At 35.1% G+C, this 21596-nt stretch overlaps 1 protein-coding gene across 3 annotated transcripts in view; it reads right to left on the bottom strand.

Moving 5' to 3' along the window:
* Positions 1 to 21596, bottom strand: part of CHR18 (chromatin remodeling factor18) — a 311394-nt gene that overhangs the window by 265423 nt on the left and 24375 nt on the right. For all 3 annotated transcript variants that reach the window (XM_089787935.1, XM_089787937.1, XM_089787936.1), the window contains exons 5-6: positions 8055 to 8257; positions 7844 to 7899 (exon numbers count right to left, since the gene is read on the bottom strand). In XM_089787935.1, coding sequence (XP_089644061.1) covers positions 7844 to 7899; positions 8055 to 8257 — 259 coding nt within the window. The remainder of the gene's footprint in view (positions 1 to 7843; positions 7900 to 8054; positions 8258 to 21596) is intronic.

A 21596-nucleotide genomic window follows, 5' to 3' on the forward strand; every position in this document is an offset into this window, starting at 1 on the left:
AAATACCTTTGCAGTGGCCACTGTGGCATATCGATCAGCCTTAATGAATTGTTCACCTTCCTTTTACTTTCCAAAATCTGTCACCTCGGGTTCAATAGATTCTTCTTCATGGATTTCCATCATTAAATTCTGTATAGTTCTACAATCTTCTAGTGTTATGAGAGGGATTTTTATGGACCTAACACGACATACCTGATTCTTGACCTATTTTCTTCACACCCCGTGTCTTCTTTGCTGGTGAATTCAGAGATGGCTCCTTGGCTATTTGTTTCCCTATAGACTTATTACCTTCACCTTTCCATTTGTTGTTCATTGGATTTTCCATCCATTTTTGTTTGAACTTCTCCTCAATTTTTGATGTATATTTGAAAGCACTAGACAATGTCTCTATATTCAAGAAATCCATTTTAGTCTAAATGTATCTATGAAGACCACTCTTATAATTCAAGACTCAATGTTTTTATGAGTCTTTGATTCAAAGATTTGCTAAGAGAACATGAGATATGTAGTTGTACTCCTAAACTGATCGGTCCTTCTTCTATCAGAGTAATTGCCATTGAATATATTTTTGTTCATTGGTATTTTCAATGTAATATTCTTGTTTTATATGCTCTAAAAATTCTTCCCATGTGGATCTTCCATCAAATAACACATACATGTCCCTCTTGAGCTTTCTGGGTTTCTTCAAATTTTATGTGAACCTCCCATGCCAACTTCATGAGTCTCAACATTGAGGGCAAAGGTGATTTTTTCAATATCTAAGAAATTATTAACACAAACTTATCCTCTCCAATTTGGACAACCAGTCATCAACAACATCTGCATCAATTTTCCCTTGAAAAGTTGGAATATCAAAAATTTACCTGCACCTTGAATGGGAGTTGCCCGTCAAATGTTGAATTTCTTGGATTTGCCTGTGACTCATTTTTCAAGCATCCATGAAAATTGCTCCATTATTTCTTTACGTTGTTTATTGAATGCCTCTTCCACTATAGTGTTTTAAAGGATTCATCCATCCCCTCACGTTGTTGTTTTGCCATCTACGACTGTGTGCGTATCAAAGGAAAATAATCTAAGAGATCTCTTGTGCCCAATCCCAACCTTTAATAAGCTAAACCATGAACGATGGGACATATAGGAGCCAACAAGCTTTGATACCACTGATCAAAATTAAGAATTCATACTACAATACCTAGTGTAGAACCTAAAGTATTGTAATTTAATTGAAAATAGTTGAAATGCAACAATAGATTTCTACAAGCCCAAAAAGTGATCCACTGAATATGAAAATAAAGTTTATACAAATCTGATATATCCCAAGGGTCACCACTATCCCTTGGAAATGGAAATGAAAAGCCCACAAGTTAATTACAAAATAACACTAAAATCTACAAAAATCTATATTAAAAATTACATCTAGTTGTCGAAGTGATAACTTTCTACTTGTACCTTGAAATCACGAATCGTCGGATTTTCTAGAAAGATCTTCAAAAGCTCTACATTCGGTGCTCTAAGGTTTAAGTGTAGCACTACACCTTCACATTGTCAAACGCCTCGAAAAATGCAAAGTACTAAAGCATAAAAAAACACCGAAAATATAGATTTCAATATTTTCCCATTTCTACTTGTGCAAACATCCTCTACATCTTCCTCAACCATGCTTTGATTACAGGGCCGTACTCCACTTTAGAAAAAATGACTAAAAGAAACAGAAAAAAGAATACCAGAATACCAAATAACATAACAAAGAACACACTTGCACTCCAATTTCCAATCGCAGTACAACTTCAACATACGACAATTACACATACAGTATGTCGAGACCTTTAATGCTCCCTCTCTCCTTTGAGAGCATTTCCATCAAGCACACAACACCAATTTCCAACGATGCTTGATCTTTATTCTGAGGGCAGTTATGATTATGAAAGATAGCCAATAATAATTATGCAGCTTAGCCCGAACAAACCCGACCACCCTTGAACTATTAGATGCTATATCAAAATTAAATCACGAACCATAAAAAGAATGCCTAAATAAAGGAAACAGAACTAGGATTTAACATAAAACTCTCGACAGCACACCAAAAACTCTTGACACAACACAACAACAAAAAATCTTCCACAAAGACAACCAGATAATATTAGCAATTAACCATGCCACATAAGGAAGATTGAGAGTTGTCGAAAAAGATGAGATGGACAACATAATGGCCTGGTCAACAATAAAACAACAAGAATTCCTCACATAAATCTGGCCAAATACACAAATTTGTTTTCCTATTGACAACACTACAAGACAGTCATGATCAACTATGCCCGACTACAAATGATCATGAACGCAAATAAAATAGATGAAAATTGATGAATATTTTCAATACTTACATCTGAAGCACTCTAAGGAAACATGACACGAAATACATATATAAGCTCAACACACACACTCAGAGCATATAACAATTTATCAAAGCCTCCCATATTTCCCAAAACAAATATTTATTGTCAGACGCACAAGCACACACCAAAAGAGCTTCCACAAAAGACAAGATCGAGGAACATGAATGTATTAAGAAAACGTTCATCTGAATAATTTTTGTCCTTATGAACATATGAGATGGCTAAGCAATAAACTGACACCTCATAAAGAGTGTTGAGCAATCACAAATGACAGAGAATAACTATGCATAGCTACCTAACAGTGCAAGAACATGAGCTAGCACAAAATAAATCACAGGACTCAAGTCATTGATAAGTCACCAAAACGAACAAAATGCATAGAAGAATAAAATAGAACACAGCACAAAGGAGGTTGCATATACAAAAGCGTGTTGTCACCAACGCAATCTCGAAGGCATAATAAACATGCAACTAAGACAAGAAAATGGACGAACATTAGGAAAGCAGCTAGACTTCCATGAAGCACAAAATATCATAGTACTCTAGCAACATAAAAGGAACAAAAAACAAAAAGACCTTGAACAAGCCATCATTTGAACTTACACAAAAGCATAATATCCATAGTAAATTCCAGAATTTCATGACTGTAGATAGAAGAAGCAAGTCGAACAATATGAGAAAAGAACATAAGAAGATACTCTTTAAGGTAAGATCTATCTTGCAAAATACCAATACTTCAACACATACAGATTGCCTACAAAATACTCGGAGCAATTTGCAACAAATACACAAACTAATGATACCATGTTAATGTTTTGCCCAAAAAATTAGATAAACAACAATAAAAAAAATAGAGAAAGAAGGCACAAAAGACACAAATAATTATCTCGAGAAAATACTTCCACTTGAAGGGAAAAACCCAGCCACACCAACAAAATATCTCTTTTATTGATATAAAATTGTTCAAGTACAATGCTTTTACTATATTTTACAATACACCATGCAATCACATAAATAGATTGCACTTAGACTCTTCATCTTACACACGAAGATCTCTTCAAATCCCAAATACAAAACCCTTCATATTTTCAAGTATTTAACACTTTATATTTCCAAATGTATGCCTCTTTGCATGACATATGACACATGTATTTTTCAGTGTTACCCCGGCGCGGGGGTGCGGCGGTGGGACGTCGAGACGAGTTTTGGGTGCAAGAAAAAAATGGCCTCAATTTGGGGATGGCAGGGGTGTGGCAGCAAGGGAGCGGGGGGGGGAGGGGGGGAGGGGGTTGCATAGTATATATATAATATATATAACTGAAAATTCTAATTATGAAATGATACTCTAATATATTATATAACATTAACATACCAAATATAGTTGAATACAATGAATAGAGAAAATTGAAATGCGATTCACAAACCATAAATATTTAATAAGTTCAAACTTGAAACTTGAAACTTCATAACCATTATTGATGACCATTTAACAAATTAACTTAGTTCAACATGCAAGATTCAAAATCATTGTCCAAATATGATTCTATGAATATCATATATCATAAAGATGCTCATGATGACAATGAGCCGAATAGCATGAAACAGTGAAATAATAATAATGTATCATAGCCATATCAAAGTGAGTACAATCAACAAAATGACAAAATTTCAATAATGAGAATGGAATCACCATCTATTGGTCTTATTAAACCTTCAAATAGACCACACAGGACCCACACCCAATTAGGGTTAGCATGCCTAAAAAACAAAAAACAAAAAAAATGCAAAGACACTTTTTATTTTTGACTTTTTTCAGCCATCTTCTCGGAGCACCCCGCAAGCACCCAGGAAGCACCCACGCACCCGAGCACCTGAGAAGCACCCAAGCACTGCATCCCACCCAAGTGCTCGATGGGTGCGGCGGCCAAAAATCTCTCAGCGGGGGTACTCGGGTGCGTGACGCACCCACACCAGGTGCGCCGAGGTTTTGACCCAAGTAACACTGGTATTTTTATATAATATTATTTTAAATATTATAACAAATGACTCTTTCAACTAAAGATGACTATAACGATCATAACAAACATATTTCTATTTCATAAAATCAAAGATAGAGATCTCTATCGCAGCTATAATCTTCAATAGAAACTCATAAAGTGGGGAATTTTAAGGCAACAGCATGCACTTTTGCATTCTTAAAACATGTACTTCCTTTAATTTGCACTAGAAACTCATAAAGTGGAGATTCGGAGAGCAAAAGCACGAGTTTTGAGCACTGAAATGTGTCTTTACCCACATTTACATGCATTTTTGTTTACTCAAGCATTAGTGGCAATTTTTAGCTCAAAAGCACATGTTTTTGACTTGCAAAAACCCACTTTTTAGGGTGTTTTTGAGAAAAACGAGATTTTACATCAAATACTTGATGGATTTTGAAGATCTTTAGGCCATTTTTGCATCAAATTGTCCAAGGATTACATCAAGCTACTCAAAATTGGAGTTATTGAGGTTTTTGCTCATTTCCCAACCTATCTAGGAACATTTTTGCCCAAAAACAGCTTAGATTTGAGCATTTCTCTTCATCAAATCAGCAACTATTTGGCTCAAGGTAAGTTCTAAAGCATTTTCCATCACTCTTAGCTTGCATACAACTCTTTCAAGTTGCATTCTATGCTTTAGACGCCATTTCCAATACGCTTTGCATTTCAAACATTGTTTGGTTGAAACAGTTCCTAAAATTGTGCAATTTTAATCTCTAACTTCCTAGATTAAGCAAGCTACGAATTTTGACTCAAATCTTGCAAGGATTGAGTCAAGATTCGAAGTCTATTTACCACTCCATCTTGCAATCATTCTAAATCCAAGAAATCTCTTAGTTTTCATTTTCAGATTTTTTATTTTTTCGCAAGCGTTTTAAAGACTTCTTCTCTTGCTTCTCAAGGAAAAAGGTATTTTTTGGTCATTTTTAATAGGGTTTTGTTGTATATATTTGGTGTCTTGTTTATGCAAGTCTCTTTAATTCTTTTTCATGATTTGCATATTGTATATTATATGCTCCTATTTTTCGTCTAAATTCTCTAAATTGCATTTGCCAACACTTCCTCTTGCTTGTACATGCAATTGGGATTAAAAAAATGTTCTTGAAGATCACTCTCATAAAGCGAGTTCATTTATCACGTGCTTCTGCATCCAAAATCCCCACTTTCATGCTTCCATACACTCCATTCATATCTTACATACCACTGCCACATGACTTAAAAACTCATGATGGTGGTTGCTTGCATGTGCGTGCATGTTTAATTATGATGAAAACACAAAATCTCATTACAAGTAGATATCTTTCCATCCATTTCCATACATTTTCCGCACATAAAGCTTGTTGTCTGTCCATGTCCAAAACTTGTTTTTAGGTTTTTCCATCATATAAGCACATATTTTAATCTTAAATGCATGTATCCATTCGATGTCCCAAAAGTTTCCAACCGTGCTCCATATGCAATGCTCCCCAAAAGATAACATTTTACATTTTTCCTCCATTTAAAGAGTTGGTTTTATGCATGCAGATAGGAATGGAGGAAATAAAACAAGCGTGATCACATAATGGACCCTACAAGGAGGTGAAAGAATGATTACAAGCATAGAATGCTTTCAAGAGAAAAATGGGCAACGAATCCTCAATGGAACAATCAGGGATGCATATAGATATTCCGGTTTGAGATGCTTCCACCAAACTTGAGCATAGTAATTGTAAAACATCGAACATCTAATAGTAGCATGAAGACCAATAAAGCATGATGTAATAGAAATCATGTCTTGTCATGCACTTAGCATAATTTCATCATGTATTTCTAATTTGTACTTGACATATAACTTGTAATGGAAAAACAAAATGTAATTGCATGTGATAGTATCACGTGCAAAGTTGTAACATGTAAACAAGTTGCAATTGCATTAGGCATGCAACTTTGAATAAGTCAAATTTAGGAGTTTGCTTTGAATAAGTCAAGGTGGTTGAGGATTTCCCCTTTTCTCTCCACCTTTCTCTCTTATTTTCCTATATAAAGGTGGGAGTTCATTCTAAATAATCATCTTTTGGCAAGGCAAGAAAATTCTACCAGTTTGTATGTGCACTCTAAGACTTTGTGCTTGGATGTAAATCACATTGCTTTCAATAAAAGGGGCAACTTGCTTTCAAGCTTTGTGCTGATTCAAGGTGTTATGTGGCAACATTTCCTGGATATTGATTTTGAACTTTAATGCTTTGTTCAAGACGGATTTGAGTTCAATTGTGCAAACTTTGAGTTGCCTAATGCATTCAAAGCCAATTTGAACTTTTGAAGACTTTGTACTACAAGAGGACAAATTGTGATAGATAGCAGTGGTTGCAATTACTTAGAGCTGAAGACTTTGTTTCAATTATAAGTGTGTTTTTATTAAGTTTGATAGTATCTGGTAAGAGACTTTGTGCCTTCTGGTTATTCTACTTGAATCTTAATTCAGGGATAATCACAAGACTTTGGGTGGTTCTACTTATTCCACAAAATATAAAAAAGTAAATTGTTGCCCCCAGAAAGTTGTAGTTGTATGCAAATCATTCCTGAAAAAAGAGGAATTGATTAAGAGAACAGCCCTTTTTGTAATTTCACTTTAGTTACTATTAAAGCCACCTACGGTAATAAGGGGGCCTCCTCTATTGCTGAGAGGAGAGATTTATCTCACTACACAGTTGTCTAAAGTCGCAATTTTGTAAGCTGTGGTTTTAGTGACTTACAAAAATTTTAGCCAACATATTGCTTGGTTTTTTATTTTATCAGAATTGTTATACTTTTTGTGCTCCTACATTTGATAGAAGCAACTTTTATATGTGGCTAACGATAATAATTAGAAATGTCCTACCATATGTCATTATCAAATGATATTTGCCCAAGCATCAAATTAAGGGAAGTTTTTTCTTCATAGATCAAGTCAATATTTGACCAAACTTTATACTATTCTGGCTTATTGTTTCAGGCAAGGAAAAGTGACTAGCAATTAAACAACTATACTTTATACTATTATGTCTAATTATATCAGGCAGGGAAAAGTGGCTCGCAATTAAATAGCTATAGATTTGTTATAGCTAGTTTAATAGAGAGTTTCACCGGTAACCATAAACAATAAGTTACATAAAGGAAAATCTCAGATGTAGTCCCATCCGGCTAACAGTGAGTTAAGCTTCTACAGGTTTAATCAAGTCTGAATGTACAAATGCAATAACTGAAAGCGATGTGTAAAGCATATTGCATTTTTACCTTCTATAATTCATCTCTATTCTAGTCATCTGTTTTTATGGACCCTCAAGAACCATGCCTTGCATATGCACTGCGGTCATTTATATTCTAAGAAAAATACAACCAATCACCACGATATTACAATGCAGATTATTCAATATAGAGGGATAAATTATTTACTTTTCTTCTGCATTCCAGAGTCTCCCCTGAACAGATTGGCAAGCTTCCTTGATTCTCTGCAAATAGGATTATCAGAATCAAATATATTTACCATTCATATATGATAAGAGTAATTTCATCCTATGTAGTGTTTAGATTAGATTATACAAATGAAACTATTTTACAGCTAATTGTGTTTAGCCAAAATGGGGCTAGCAAATTTCAGAAAAACCTCATTATAAGTACTTCGAGCAGCAATCCAGTCCTGATCTATAATATACAATTGCACAGTAACAGCATTCTTTTGTGCCTGTGGACTTCCACCAATATGGCCATCTGAATTTGCAGACAGCTTGCATGGGCTTGATTTGCTTGAACCATACTGTTGTGAAAACAGAAAATTTACAGAATATTTTTGCTCGGAAATGCTTTTCCCTGTTTCAGACAAGAATATTATAACTGTTTTTCAAAAGCATCTCCACACACATGACCACTCTAAGATATCTAATATGACAAATAGATAAATGCATGAGAACATTAGAAAAAATAGAGAAGAATACAAAGTTGCTAATCATTCACATGACCTGGTACCTACCTATTCTTAAAATATGTATATTATGATTTATCAATTATTTAGTCTTGAACACGAATAATACGGGATTTATTTTGCTATTATTTGTTGTTCTTGGGGTTTTATTAAAAGCTTGCAAAAGGATTTTTTTTAAGGCTTGTGAAAGGGGTGAAATACTATATGAATATACTCTAAAGTGAATTGAGCATTCATTTGGTCAAGAATCAATCTAGCAAGCTCTTACATTATGCTAGCAATATAAATCTGAAACCTAAAGCCTGACTGAAGAAACAAATTTTTATCCCTTGTAAAAAGATTCACTACAGAGTTGCCCAGCTTAATTCTTGACTAGTTATTAGTGTATTAATGTGATCATGTAGGGACCTTGCAAAAAAGTATTCTTAAGTGAGAAAGTTTGTCAAAGTTGCACAACAAGAATGTATCTAATTACATATCTTAGTTGTTCCAACGATCAAGTTTCCAAAAACTATCAACGTCTACTCAGCCCTATCCATTTTTACAAAACAAAAAACTTTTTACATTACAATTAATATTGGAATTGATCATTTATGGTTTTTTAAAAGAATGTGCATAATTAATGAAATTTCAAAAAAATTACAAAAATCATGTGCACGTTGCATATGTATCTCTTACACCTCAACCTCCCCAACCATGTCTCTCATCGTTGTAGTCACATTTCTCATTCCTCACAACATAGATGAAGAGCATTCAACCATGACAATACAAGAGATTGCCAATTAATAGAGTGTAAAGGAAAAAGAATAACAATATGCCATTAATGTCAAAATATCAAAGACATATGAGCAATCTTATAGACTAAATGTGATTGATGCTATGTTTAATGTGAAGGGCAGTTGCATAAAATGCATGCCCTAGGCAAATGACTCAAAGCCTTTATGGGGGACAAGGCCACCTAAAAACATAAACGTGTGTGCCAATTGTGCAATATCCAAGGGGACCTTAAGAATATAGAAGTGCAGGAGGAGTGTAAAATGAAAGGAGAAATCGCAGGGCATGTATTTGTCTCCACTACTACCAAGAACTTATGCTGGTGCATGACACTTCATGAAATATTGTATTTAAAAAAATTAAAATATTGAGGGAAAAAATAAAAAAATATACAGTATTCATATTGAATTAAGTTTTTCTTCACCAATGATCATGTGATTCTCTAACAAGAAGTTGGACCAGGTTTGGGATCTCCTTATGTTCCAAACAATCCAATCTATCTTGGCATGCTGCCATTAATTTGAGTTCAACAAGGCACTCCTTATGTAAATATCATTTACTTCACAAGACAAAGAAGAGTTATTCCCCTTTCCATTTTCTTTGGGTAATAGATAGGAAACAAACTAAGCGACATCATGCAATATATGCTTAAATAAAACTATGGCATTGATATTAAATCCTATATGCCAATTTGAGTCAAGGGCAGACTGAATATTTATAGTTATACAAGCAAAAACTAGGTTCCTTGGCAACTGACCAACTAATATGGACACCATAAGAGAACACCCAATAAAAACCATTCAATTATGAAAAACGCTACAAATATTATTGCAATACACACATTTGTACACTATTCATTAAAAGTCAATAAATAGTTTATAAACATACAAGACTAGCACTATGGCTAAAATGCGTGCATGCATGCAAACAAAATAGCTTGAGGCACATAATACAAAAATGAAAGAATCATTCCAAGATTCTAAATTAGAATACATACACATACAAAAGAGGAAAGATAATTTCCAAAGCAATAGTGCACACATGCATAGTCAAAACTTCACTTATATTTGAGTTGACTTCAAATTCACATCACCTTACAAAATCTGGACATTTGTAGTACCTTACACAAAAAAAAAATTTATACTCATCCAGATACATTGAACTCCCAACAAAATAATATTCTTAATATTTTAATACAGAGAGAACAATGACGGTAACAAGTGGTCCTAATGTAGAACAATCCATACAAATTGTATTTCAAGTCATTTAAGATCAATATAAAAAAATTTAAAATTACTAATCAAATTTTCTTTGGGGGTGACAATCACATAGCAGCATACATAGGTTAAGTTTCAATCCAGAATAGCTTACAAGGTGCATGTGGTATTTTAATCAGGTTGAACATCTAACATGTAATGGGGATTTGAATTTAAATTCCTAACAATTTTACCACTTGAACTTCTCCATTTTGAGAGGACTTGGGGTGGAGCTAGTGTCATAGACTACACCCTCGCCTACAACTCCTTCATCCCCTTTGTCTCCCACCTTCCATTGGCTGACCATTCCTCCCTCAATCTCACCTGTTGTGTCCCTTTCCACACCCCCTACCACTCTCGTCCACCTCCTCACTGCACCCTTGCGGTGTCCTCAACTACCTACACCACCTTTTCCTTCCTGGACATTGATCATGACCTCTTCATTACCACCTCAGATGCTCTCTTCAAGCCACTCCCTTCACAGACTTGCAACATGCTTCCACCATGTTTGACACCATCCACAGTGATCTAGGAGGGCACCATCCTTTCTTTCCCACACTTCTTCGCCCCTCTCACTGCTTATCCATCCCACCTCAGCTCTTGTCCCAGAATCATTGGTTCGATGACATTTGAAATTCCTTTCACTGCCTTCTTCGCTCCACCTTCACTAGTCAGGATCCCCCTTCCCTTGAGTCAAACTCTCCTATCGTAGCTTCCTTCACTAGAAGAAGCATCTCTTTTACCTTGAGCAATGCAGGTCCCTCAACTCTTCCCTTCAGATCTCCCCAAAGCACTTTTGGCGTACACTCTTCCCCCACCACTCTACTCTACCCTCTATGCTAGATTTCAGCTACCTCATCTCCTTAATCATCACCCTTTACGACATTCCTGAATAGCCTCCCTTCTGCATCACCCCCCTCTCCACTGTCACCTCTCCAACATTTCCACCTTTGTCGAGGTCATTACAACAATGAGTTGTAGCAAGGTTTCAGATGAGGAAGGGTTCTAGGCGAAGCTCTTCAAGCTGGGAATATTTGTTCTTGGTTGGCACCTTGTTGATCTGTTCAACAAAGTGGTCTATACTGGCTTTTTGACTTCATGGTCTCACCATAAAATTCGCCCAATCCAAAAGGTTGGTTCGGCCTTTGATCCGGGGAACTACAAGACCATTATGATTGGGCATGATGGAGCCTAAAATTTAATCTCCATTATTGACCAAGATAATTGAAACGTGAAGTTTTGGAAGTTTTAGAAACAGTCCCTTTGGAAAGTTGTATTTAATTATTTGTTTCAAATCATTGCTGCTTTTAAGAAAGACATGTCAGCACAGTCACAGATTGAAAATGGTACGGATTTGAATAGGAAGGTTTCCCAGTATGGACGAGCAAAGATGTAATAAATATAGGATTTGAGGGGGAACCGTTGTGGACCTGGAAGGGGAACCGTTGTGGACCTGGAAGGCATGAGAGTTGTTGGACATGTGTACCAGTATATAGCATTTGTTATAATCAAAGAAATTAAATCTGTGCACAATAAGAGAGTTCACTGGTGTTTGCTGAGTCAAGTGTTGAGTTTCAACGACAAATTAAAACAAAAATATAAGACTCAGATCAATAGTGTATTATCAATAAACACTTTGTGTCATCATAAGACTCCATGGTGCCTTCATGCATATATGCAGTGCCAGTTATGTCCAGGAGTAATTAAATTCTTATGAGGAACAATGTTCTCAACAAAAATAAAACACAACATACTGTATGAAGTAATACCATCAGTTATTCAGCTAAATTCTGGAATAATACCCTGCCTCACTATGGATATCAGCAATATCAAAAGGAACAAGTGCTTCTATAAACTGGATACAGCAACAAATATATGCCATTAGTTGCTCACATAACCATGTTCATCAGCTTTAACAAATTGAAAACAAATATTTGAAGCATAGACGTCAGTAGGGAGACTTAGTCAAGAAGGTGTTAATAAAAAATCTCAGTGTCAGGCTTATTGTAGTTCAGGTAATATCATATAAATAACCCAGAAATTAATAGCATTCAGACGAAGTCCAACACAGACAAGTGATAAGATGTACGCACAAACTTGAATTATGGAATCTGCTGAAGTTGGTGTCTGAAGTAATCACAACATGCTTATCATATACACCCGACAGAATTGGCTTGTGCAGGTATGTTGCAATTCAAAGCCATAGGCATAGGGAAGTACACTCAAAATAATCTTTACAGTGATATATATGAAGTCAGATATGTTGCATCGCTTCAAATACCAAAACAATAAAGAGCCCTGAATTAAGGACAAACTATGAAGTTGATTGCAACGACGTTACACAACAAAAATTTGCAGATGGCACCGGCCTGAAAATATTTTGATGGAGTATGTGTGACTTCAAAACTATTCCATTGCATTCGACTAATGTCCATATCTGTTTCGGAACACGGGGAATGCGATTATGTTCACACAAGAATAAGGGAGTGCCTATACAGATGAGGGCAAAAATGGAAGATCGCACCATATTTGCTTTTGAAATAATGATTATGGCCTTCCAGTCTGTGCGGAAGCAAAGAATTTGAAGAAAATAGTTGCGTGGAGGACCAGAAAAAGCGGCCATTCAGTATCAAGAGCCACCAGATTGGAAGGAATTATAATTGTCATCGGTGTTCTAGTATGCGTTAACGGTGAAGTCCAGGATAGGAGCAATTTCTCCTTAAAAAAATTAGTAATAATGTTTTAACCTACAGTATAAATTAATCAAAAGTTGAATAAATGAGAAAGGTGCGATCTATTTTCAAATAATATGACACTTGACTTTGAAAAATCCCGTCCCCTTATGTGAACAAATATAAATAGGGAAGAGAAAATAGAAATCATGGGAAGATATCTGAACATTCAGATTGAGAAGAGGCATTTCATATTTATATTTTATTGTAAGGAGGAATAAGGGTTCAATATGATTTTATAATAAAATTCCATTATTTTATTATTATAAAATTATTTTATTTTAATAATAAAATAAAAATGTTCTTTGTTTATCATTAATGGCATGGAGATTTAAAACTACAAGCGAGTCGTCCTTCATGATTATATTTTAAAATTTTGTATATGATTTTGTTATCAAATAAGTGGACATGGTCAATTAAGCACTTTAAATTTGATCATCATAGGTGTTGTGAAATATTTGATTGTTTCCGCAACTGTGTCCAGTTTGTCCTAATGGAGTTAAAATTCAATCTGGACTAATTTAAGATTGCATTATAATTGGTTTGTCGCATCTGGATTATCAAAATTATTGGCAGTACAAGTGCATTGAACATTATGAAGTTGTATGTAAAAGTTCACCGAAGTTGATTCTATCGCCCGGATGAGCAAAGGCACTAGTCTTTTTATTGAAGTCAAAAAATCTATATATTCCTCTTGCAAGCATCAAATTTATTATTATTCAATTGTTCAAAATATTTAACCATTATCCAGCATCCAGTTTTCATTTTAAGTGAATTTGAGGATTTTGCCAGCCAAAGAACTCCAGAAGTTTAAGTTCGCTATAGAAAAACCTTGAACCGGGCAGTTAGTGTTAAGGAAAAGGTCTACCCGCGTGGGTGTAGCGGAGCCCAAAGTGCAGGGGAATCTAAGTGATTTTCGTTCGTTGGCAAAAATTTGATTGAGAGATCTTACCGGAGAAGTGGCAAGCTCTTGGATTTCCAATCTGCGATTTTGGGAACCAACAGATTGGCGACTCTACTGGGGAGAGTTGCTCGCAACAAGTGTTGTGCAGTTACCCAGAGTTTCGAAGTTCGTGGATCAGTATCAAAAAATAGTTGTAACAGTTTGTTTGGAAGTGTACTCTACTGGAAGTGAGAACCTAGAAGAGCAATACATTCCTCGAAAGAGGTGGCGACTCTATTCAATAAAGTTCTAGTTGGTAACTCTGCTGAGGGAGAGGACTTAGAAGGAGATGATTTGATTACCTAACATGGACAATATATACTATGATCAGGATGAGGATTTATGTTACACCATGGACGAATAATACATACATCCCTTAGATGCCTTTTTCAATTTGGAAAGATATGAAGGTGAGACATCGGCACACTTATTTATAAGAATGGTGGATATTTTTCAGAAAGTACCTTCAGATGTCATGCCTTCACACAAGGAATTGATAAGAAAGTTTCGTGAGTTGGAAATCTCACCAAAAGATCCTAATTTGATGCTTCTCTTCCAAATCATGGATGAAAGTTCAAGTTATATATCTCCTTTGGATGCATATTTGAATGTAGAAAAGCAAGAAGGTGAATCTGCTACAGAATTCTTCCTAAGAATGTTTTATGCTTATCAAGAAATACCTTCAGAATACAAACCTCCATCATCTGATCTTCTCTACAGGATGCGGAAATTAGGCCTCTTATATGATCGTCAGTTTCTTAACTTTCTTGAACTTATGGATAAAGAGCTGGTTGTAGATGATAATGAATGCAGGACTGAAATAACAAATAGGTTAAGTGAAGTTTCAGATTCAAGTAGAGATGAAATTTTTGAACATGTTGAAGGAGAATCAGCTCGCAATGATACGTATATGCCTATAGATGATGATGAATGTGAAAATGAGGAAGAGGATTCCCTAAGTGCGGAAGAGATTTCAGCCTTGTTAGATCAGGAATATCAAAAACATGTTGAGAAAAATGGTCCAAATTTTTTCTCAAATCACCATGGTGAGCAAGTTGATGAATCAGTGCATTCTAAGGAAGTATTGGATGAAAGAAGTGATCATTCTGAAGAATCATATTATGAAGATGAAATAGAATTGTACACAATGTATGAACAGGAAGAAGTTTTAGAGTATATTGATGATGAAGATATCCCCCTTGCTGGTCAAGCAGATTATGATTCTCAAAGCGATGAAGTTAGTACACTATTTGATGAAACACTTAATGATCTAAGTGAAAACTCTTCTGAAGCCATGCTTGAATTTTCTATGTTCGTAAACCCTTTGTTTGAGGAGCAAGCAAAAGGAGATATGCCTGAGTTCACCACGTTCTCAAATCCATTGTTTGAAGAGGATCTCTTGGGTGATCAAGCACATCAGCATCATGATGAAGATAGCAGGTCTGATTTTGCAATTGATGAAACTCATGATATGCATATAGAAGATGAGATTTCTTTCAATCCATCCTATCAGCAGGAAGTACAGCAAACATGTGAAGGTGAGGTGGAATCATCCATGCATAATGGGGATGATATGTTGAGGAATAGTTTTGAAAATTTTCTTAGTGTCACATCTGATGGAATTCTTGATGAGAGAAAGATAGCATTTCCTGAATACAAACCATCTTTGAATCCTTCTTGTAAGGAGAAACATCTTGAAAATGAGACAGATTGTGTGCAAGACAATCAGGTGAAGAGGACGCATTCCAATGGTTGTATAACAGATCAAAAATGTAACTCCAGCAATCCTCCATTCAGCAAAAATAGGGTACCTGATGATCGTAAGACACATACTAGAGAATGCGTTAATGAAATGGAAGAAATAAGTGTTGTTTATAAGGATGATGCCACAAATACAGCAGGACTGAAAGTGTTACTTGATCAGAATAAGGTATTTGACAGAGGGAAGGATCTATTCAATTTTTGGGGGGCCTGGGGTCACTCAAATTTCACCTTGCATCATTAAGCATCAAAGCTCGGTCTGCTCCTCTAGAGATAAGTGGAATCTCATTATGCCCACAAGGAGCATATGTCCCCAACAAGAGCCACTGATGGAGCCTAAAATTTAATCTCCATTATTGACCAAGATAATTGAAACATGAAGTTTTGGAAGTTTTAGAAACAGTCCCTTTGGAAAGTTGTATTTAATTATTTGTTTCAAATCATTGCTGCTTTCAAGAAAGACATGTCAGCACAGTCACAGATTGAAAATGGTAAGGATTTGAATAGGAAGGTTTCCCAGTATGGACGGGCAAAGATGTAATAAATATAAGATTTGAGGGGGAACCGTTGTGGACCTGGAAGGCATGAGAGTTGTTGGACATGTGTACCAGTATATAGCATTTGTTATAATCAAAGAAATTAAATCTGTGCACAATAAGAGAGTTCACTGGTGTTTGCTGAGTCAAGTGTTGAGTTTCAACGACAAATAAAAACAAAAATATAAGACTCAGATCAATAGTGTATTATCAATAAACACTTTGTGTCATCATAAGACTCCATGGTGCCTTCACGCATATATGCAGTGCCAGTTATGTCCAGGAGTAATTAAATTCTGAGGAACGATGTTCTCAGCAAAAATAAAACACAACATACTGTATGAAGTAATACCATCAGTTATTCAGCTAAATTCTGGAATAATACCCTGCCTCACTATGGATATCAACAATATCAAAAGGAACAAGTGCTTCTATAAACCGGATACAGCAACAAATATATGCCATTAGTTGCTCACATAACCATGTTCATCAGCTTTAACAAATTGAAATCAAATATTTGAAGCATAGATGTCAGTAGGGAGACTTAGTCAAGAAGGTGTTAATAAAAAATCTCAGTGTCAGGCTTATTGTAGTTCAGGTAATATCATATAAATAACCCAGAAATTAATAGCATTCAGACGAAGTCCAACACAGACAAGTGATAAGATGTACGCACAAACTTGAAAGATGGAATCTGCTGAAGTTGGTGTCTGCAGTAATCACAACATGCTTATCATATACACCCGACAGAATTGGCTTGTGCAGGTATGTTGCAGTTCAAAGCCATAGGCATAGGGAAGTACACTCAAAATAATCTTGACAGTGATATATATGAAGTCGGATATGTTGCATCGCTTCAAATACCAAAACAATAAAGAGCCCTGAATTAAGGACAAACTATGAAGTTGATTGCAACGACGTTACACAACAAAAATTTGCAGATGGCACCGGCCTGAAAATATTTTGATGGAGTATGTGTGACTTCAAAACTATTCCACTGCATTCGACTAATGTCCATATCTGTTACGGAACACGGGGAATGCGATTATGTTCACACGAGAATAACGGAGTGCCTATACAGATGAGGGCAAAAATGGAAGATTGCACCATATTTGCTTTTGAAATAATGATTATGGTCTTCCAGTCTGTGCGGAAGCAAAGAATTTGAAGACAATAGTTGCGTGGAGGACCAGAAAAAGCGGCCATTCAGTATCAAGAGCCACCAGATTGGAAGGAATTATAATTGTCATCGGTGTTCTAGTATTCGTTAACGGTGAAGTCCAGGATAGGAGCAATTTCTCCTTAAAAAAAATTAGTAATAATGTTTTAACCTACAGTATAAATTAGTCAAAAGTTGAATAAATGAGAAAGGTGCGATCTATTTTCAAATAACATGACACTTGACTTTGAAAAGTCCCGTCCACTTATGTGAACAAATATAAATAGGGAAGAGAAAATAGAAATCATGGGAAGATATCTGAACATTTAGATTGAGAAGAGGCATTTCATATTTATATTTTATTGTAAGGAGGAATAAGGGTTCAATATGATTTTATAATAAAATTCCATTATTTTATTATTATAAAATTATTTTATTTTAATAATAAAATAAAAATGTTCTTTGTTTATCATTAATGGCATGGAGATTTAAAACTACAGGCAAATCGTCCTTCATAATTATATTTTAAAATTCTATATATGATTTTGTTATCAGATAAGTGGACATGGTCAATTAAGCATTTTAAATTTGATCATCATAGGTATTGTGAAATATTTGATTGTTTTCGCAGCTGTGTCCAGTTTGTCTCACTGGAGTTAAAATTCAATCTGGACTAATTTAAGATTGCATTATAATTGGTTTGTCGCATCTGGATTATCAAAATTATTGGCAGTACAAGTGCATTGAACATTATGAAGTTGTATGTAAAAGTTCACCGAAGTTGATTCTATCGCCCGGATGAGCAAAGGCACTGGTCTTTTTATTGAAGTCAAAAAATCTATATATTCCTCCTGCAAGCATCAAATTTATTATTATTCAATTGTTCAAAACATTTAACCATTATCCAACATCCAATTTTCATTTTAAGTGAGTTTGAGGATTTTGGCAGCCGAAGAACTCCAAAAGTTTAAGTTCACTATAGAAAAACCCTGAACCGGGCAATCAGTGTTAAGGAAAAGGTCTACCCGCCTGGGTGTAGCGGAGCCCGAAGTGCAGGGGAATCTAAGTGATTTCCGTTCGTTGGCCAAAATTTGATCGAGAGATCTTACCGGAGAAGTGGCAAGCTCTTGGATTTCCAATCTGCGGTTTTGGGAACCAATAGGGCATACCTTTGCCAAGCTCTATGACACAACTTTGCACATTATCCTCACGAGAGAGTTGGATTAATTAGGTTGCAGAACCAAGGGCTAGGTTGGGTTCAGAGAAGATTTCCTAACATGGGACCATATTCTCACCCTCAAGGCCATTATTGAGGAGGCTTGGCAAAAGTCTACTACTGATTTGTAGACTTTCACAAGGCCTTTGATTTTGTGCCCCACTTGGCATTATTTCAAAGACTCAAGGATATTGGGGTTTTTGAGGTTCTCCTCATGGCCATCATGAGACTTTATGACAAGGTTGTTGGTTGTATCAAAACTCCTCTAAACTTCTCCAATTTCATTCAGAGCTCTATTGCAGTCAAGCAGGGCTGCCCGCTTTGTAATACCCCGCCAAGGGACCCAAAAGAAATGACCTAAAGTTTTACTAAGTTTGCCAAACTTTTTTTTTTTTATAATGTTTAAATTACATAAACTTCATACAATAAAATATTTTTAAATATGTTTTTATTTATTTAAAACAAACCCCCCTTTCAATAATAAAATATATATATATATATATATATCATTTGCAAATATAATCTGATAGAAAATTTACAACAAACCACTCGAATTTTCAACTTAGAATTTCCATTTTTAATTTCAAATCTTTCCCAAATTATCTAATAGGGAAATTCGATTAACATTCGAATTTTCTCAATTAAATTTTCTTTTAAATCTCAAATCCTTCCTGTTTAACTACAATTTCCTTTTACCTACAGACGAGGTTTTTAAATGGATTTATTTTCCTTTCAATTCTTATTATACAGATGAGATATAATATAAATATCATAAGATTCAGACAAGAGAACGAAAGAATCATACCACGAAATCTAGAGAATTCGATCTCAACAATCACAGGCACGAAGAAGACAAGAAAGGAAAATTGTGTAAATAATCAGTGATCAAAACACAAGGCCCTACCTGAACCTGATGCTAATACACAACCACCCGAAGATTGTGAGGGAATTCGCTTCTATCCAAAACTTCTTTTTGGAACTTTCTCGAAATTCCTTCCCAAAATCCACTTCTAAAATTCACGTCCAAATTCTTCTCCCTTGAAAATGAACCCTCAATTGGTGATAAGGAGTTCTCTCCTCAAATTGAGGCGCTAATTGTGCGTTCACCCGAGAGGACTCCTTGCTCACAAGACTCAACTCCAAATTAACCTTTATTAGTCTTTCATTTTCATCTTTTCATGCACGTTAAATGAATTATTAAATAACTTTATTTAATTTCCACTTGACTTCGCTTTTCAAATAATTTATTAAATTTAATCTCATGCACACTTTATGCAAATTAAAATATCTTTATTAAATTCACTTGTTTATTAATTTCTTATATTTTAATCTCATGCATAAATCATGCGAACTTAAAACTTTTCAATAATTAATATCTTTTCACTTTTAATTTATTTTCGAACGTTTAATTTGATAAATATTTATTAACTTAAATAACAATAATATTTAGCATTTATTTAAAAATGAACTCTAAATATATTATTATTAAATTAAATAAATATTATCACGTTCTAAAAAAATTTAAACTTATAACTTTTTATCTCCAATTTTAATTCTTTTTATTTAATTAATTTCCCAATTAAATATTAAAATATCATAATAATTTTCCATTAAATTAAATCATTAATTTAATCTTTTAATTAAACTTAATTAATAGAAAATTCATCACAGACTCATAAAACAACATACGAAAACCCATCATAGAAAAACACATACAAAGTCAAACTAAAGGGTTATAATTACGAATTAACGTCATTTGACGCATTCAGAGGGTACTCGACTCAAATACTTGTCCTAATTATCAATTAGGACAAATGGCTTAAAAGTTTAGGATTTGGACTTAAGAATTTATCTCCCCTCTCTTATCATTGAGATAATGTGATAGGGTACGCTCATCCTGGCAATTCAGGGAAGTCGATACCCGATACCTGCAACCTGCATAAAATCCACGCATGTACAAACACAATATTCTAAGCTAAACAGGCAATGGCAGGAAGTGGTGCATCGTGTAGATTTCGACTAGCAAGTGACTACGACTCCCTTAACCACATCAGAAACGTCATATATAAAGAAAACAAACACGCACACCATAAACATGCAATATGGGGTAAGTATCCATAAGAAAACACATATAATAATCCATCTATCTAATCATCATCAATTACTTAAATCACTAAATAATCATCATGCATACATGAAATATAGAGTACTAAGTAATCTCATCATATAATCAACTGAATGTAAAACAATATCTAATAATCTCAAAACAATACTGCTAGTAATCAAGCATAATACTGGCCTAAAAGAGTTTGACAATGATAACAGAAATGCAAACTAGGGGCAGGCACTACACGCTTTCTCCTACGTTGTTTGGTATTTACATTGACGAGCTTGAAACCTATATCAGGAGTTTCTCACTTCCCGAGGACAGGTGCTATCTTCATCAGGTCTTGATTTCCATCCTTCTCTTTGTTGACGATGTGGTGCTCTTGTCTTCCTCCCCTGATTAGTTACAGCACCTTTTGGACGGGTTAGCATCCTTTTGTAATTCTCGGCAGTTGGTGGTCAAACTGGGCAAGACCTAGGTTATGGTTTCCAACTACTCCACTTCTTTCATTAAGGTACCGAGATCGAGATGACTTCTAGCTACACCTACTTGGGCATTAGGTTTTTTGGGCCGCACTTCAGTTTGAGACTGACCATGATGCTGTGGGTCAACAAGAGGCTAGGTTCACTTGTTTACTTGAGAGACAATGCTTCAGACACCATTTTCACGACACCACATCAAAGATTGCATTTCTTAGACTCTCTAGTTAGACCTACTATCCTTTATGGTTCAATTGTCTGGGG

The sequence above is a fragment of the Cupressus sempervirens genome, chromosome 6 (genome assembly GCF_028749045.1).
Source record: "Cupressus sempervirens isolate cs-2001-9-10 chromosome 6, ASM2874904v1, whole genome shotgun sequence".
NCBI classification, from domain to species: Eukaryota; Viridiplantae; Streptophyta; class Pinopsida; order Cupressales; family Cupressaceae; genus Cupressus; species Cupressus sempervirens.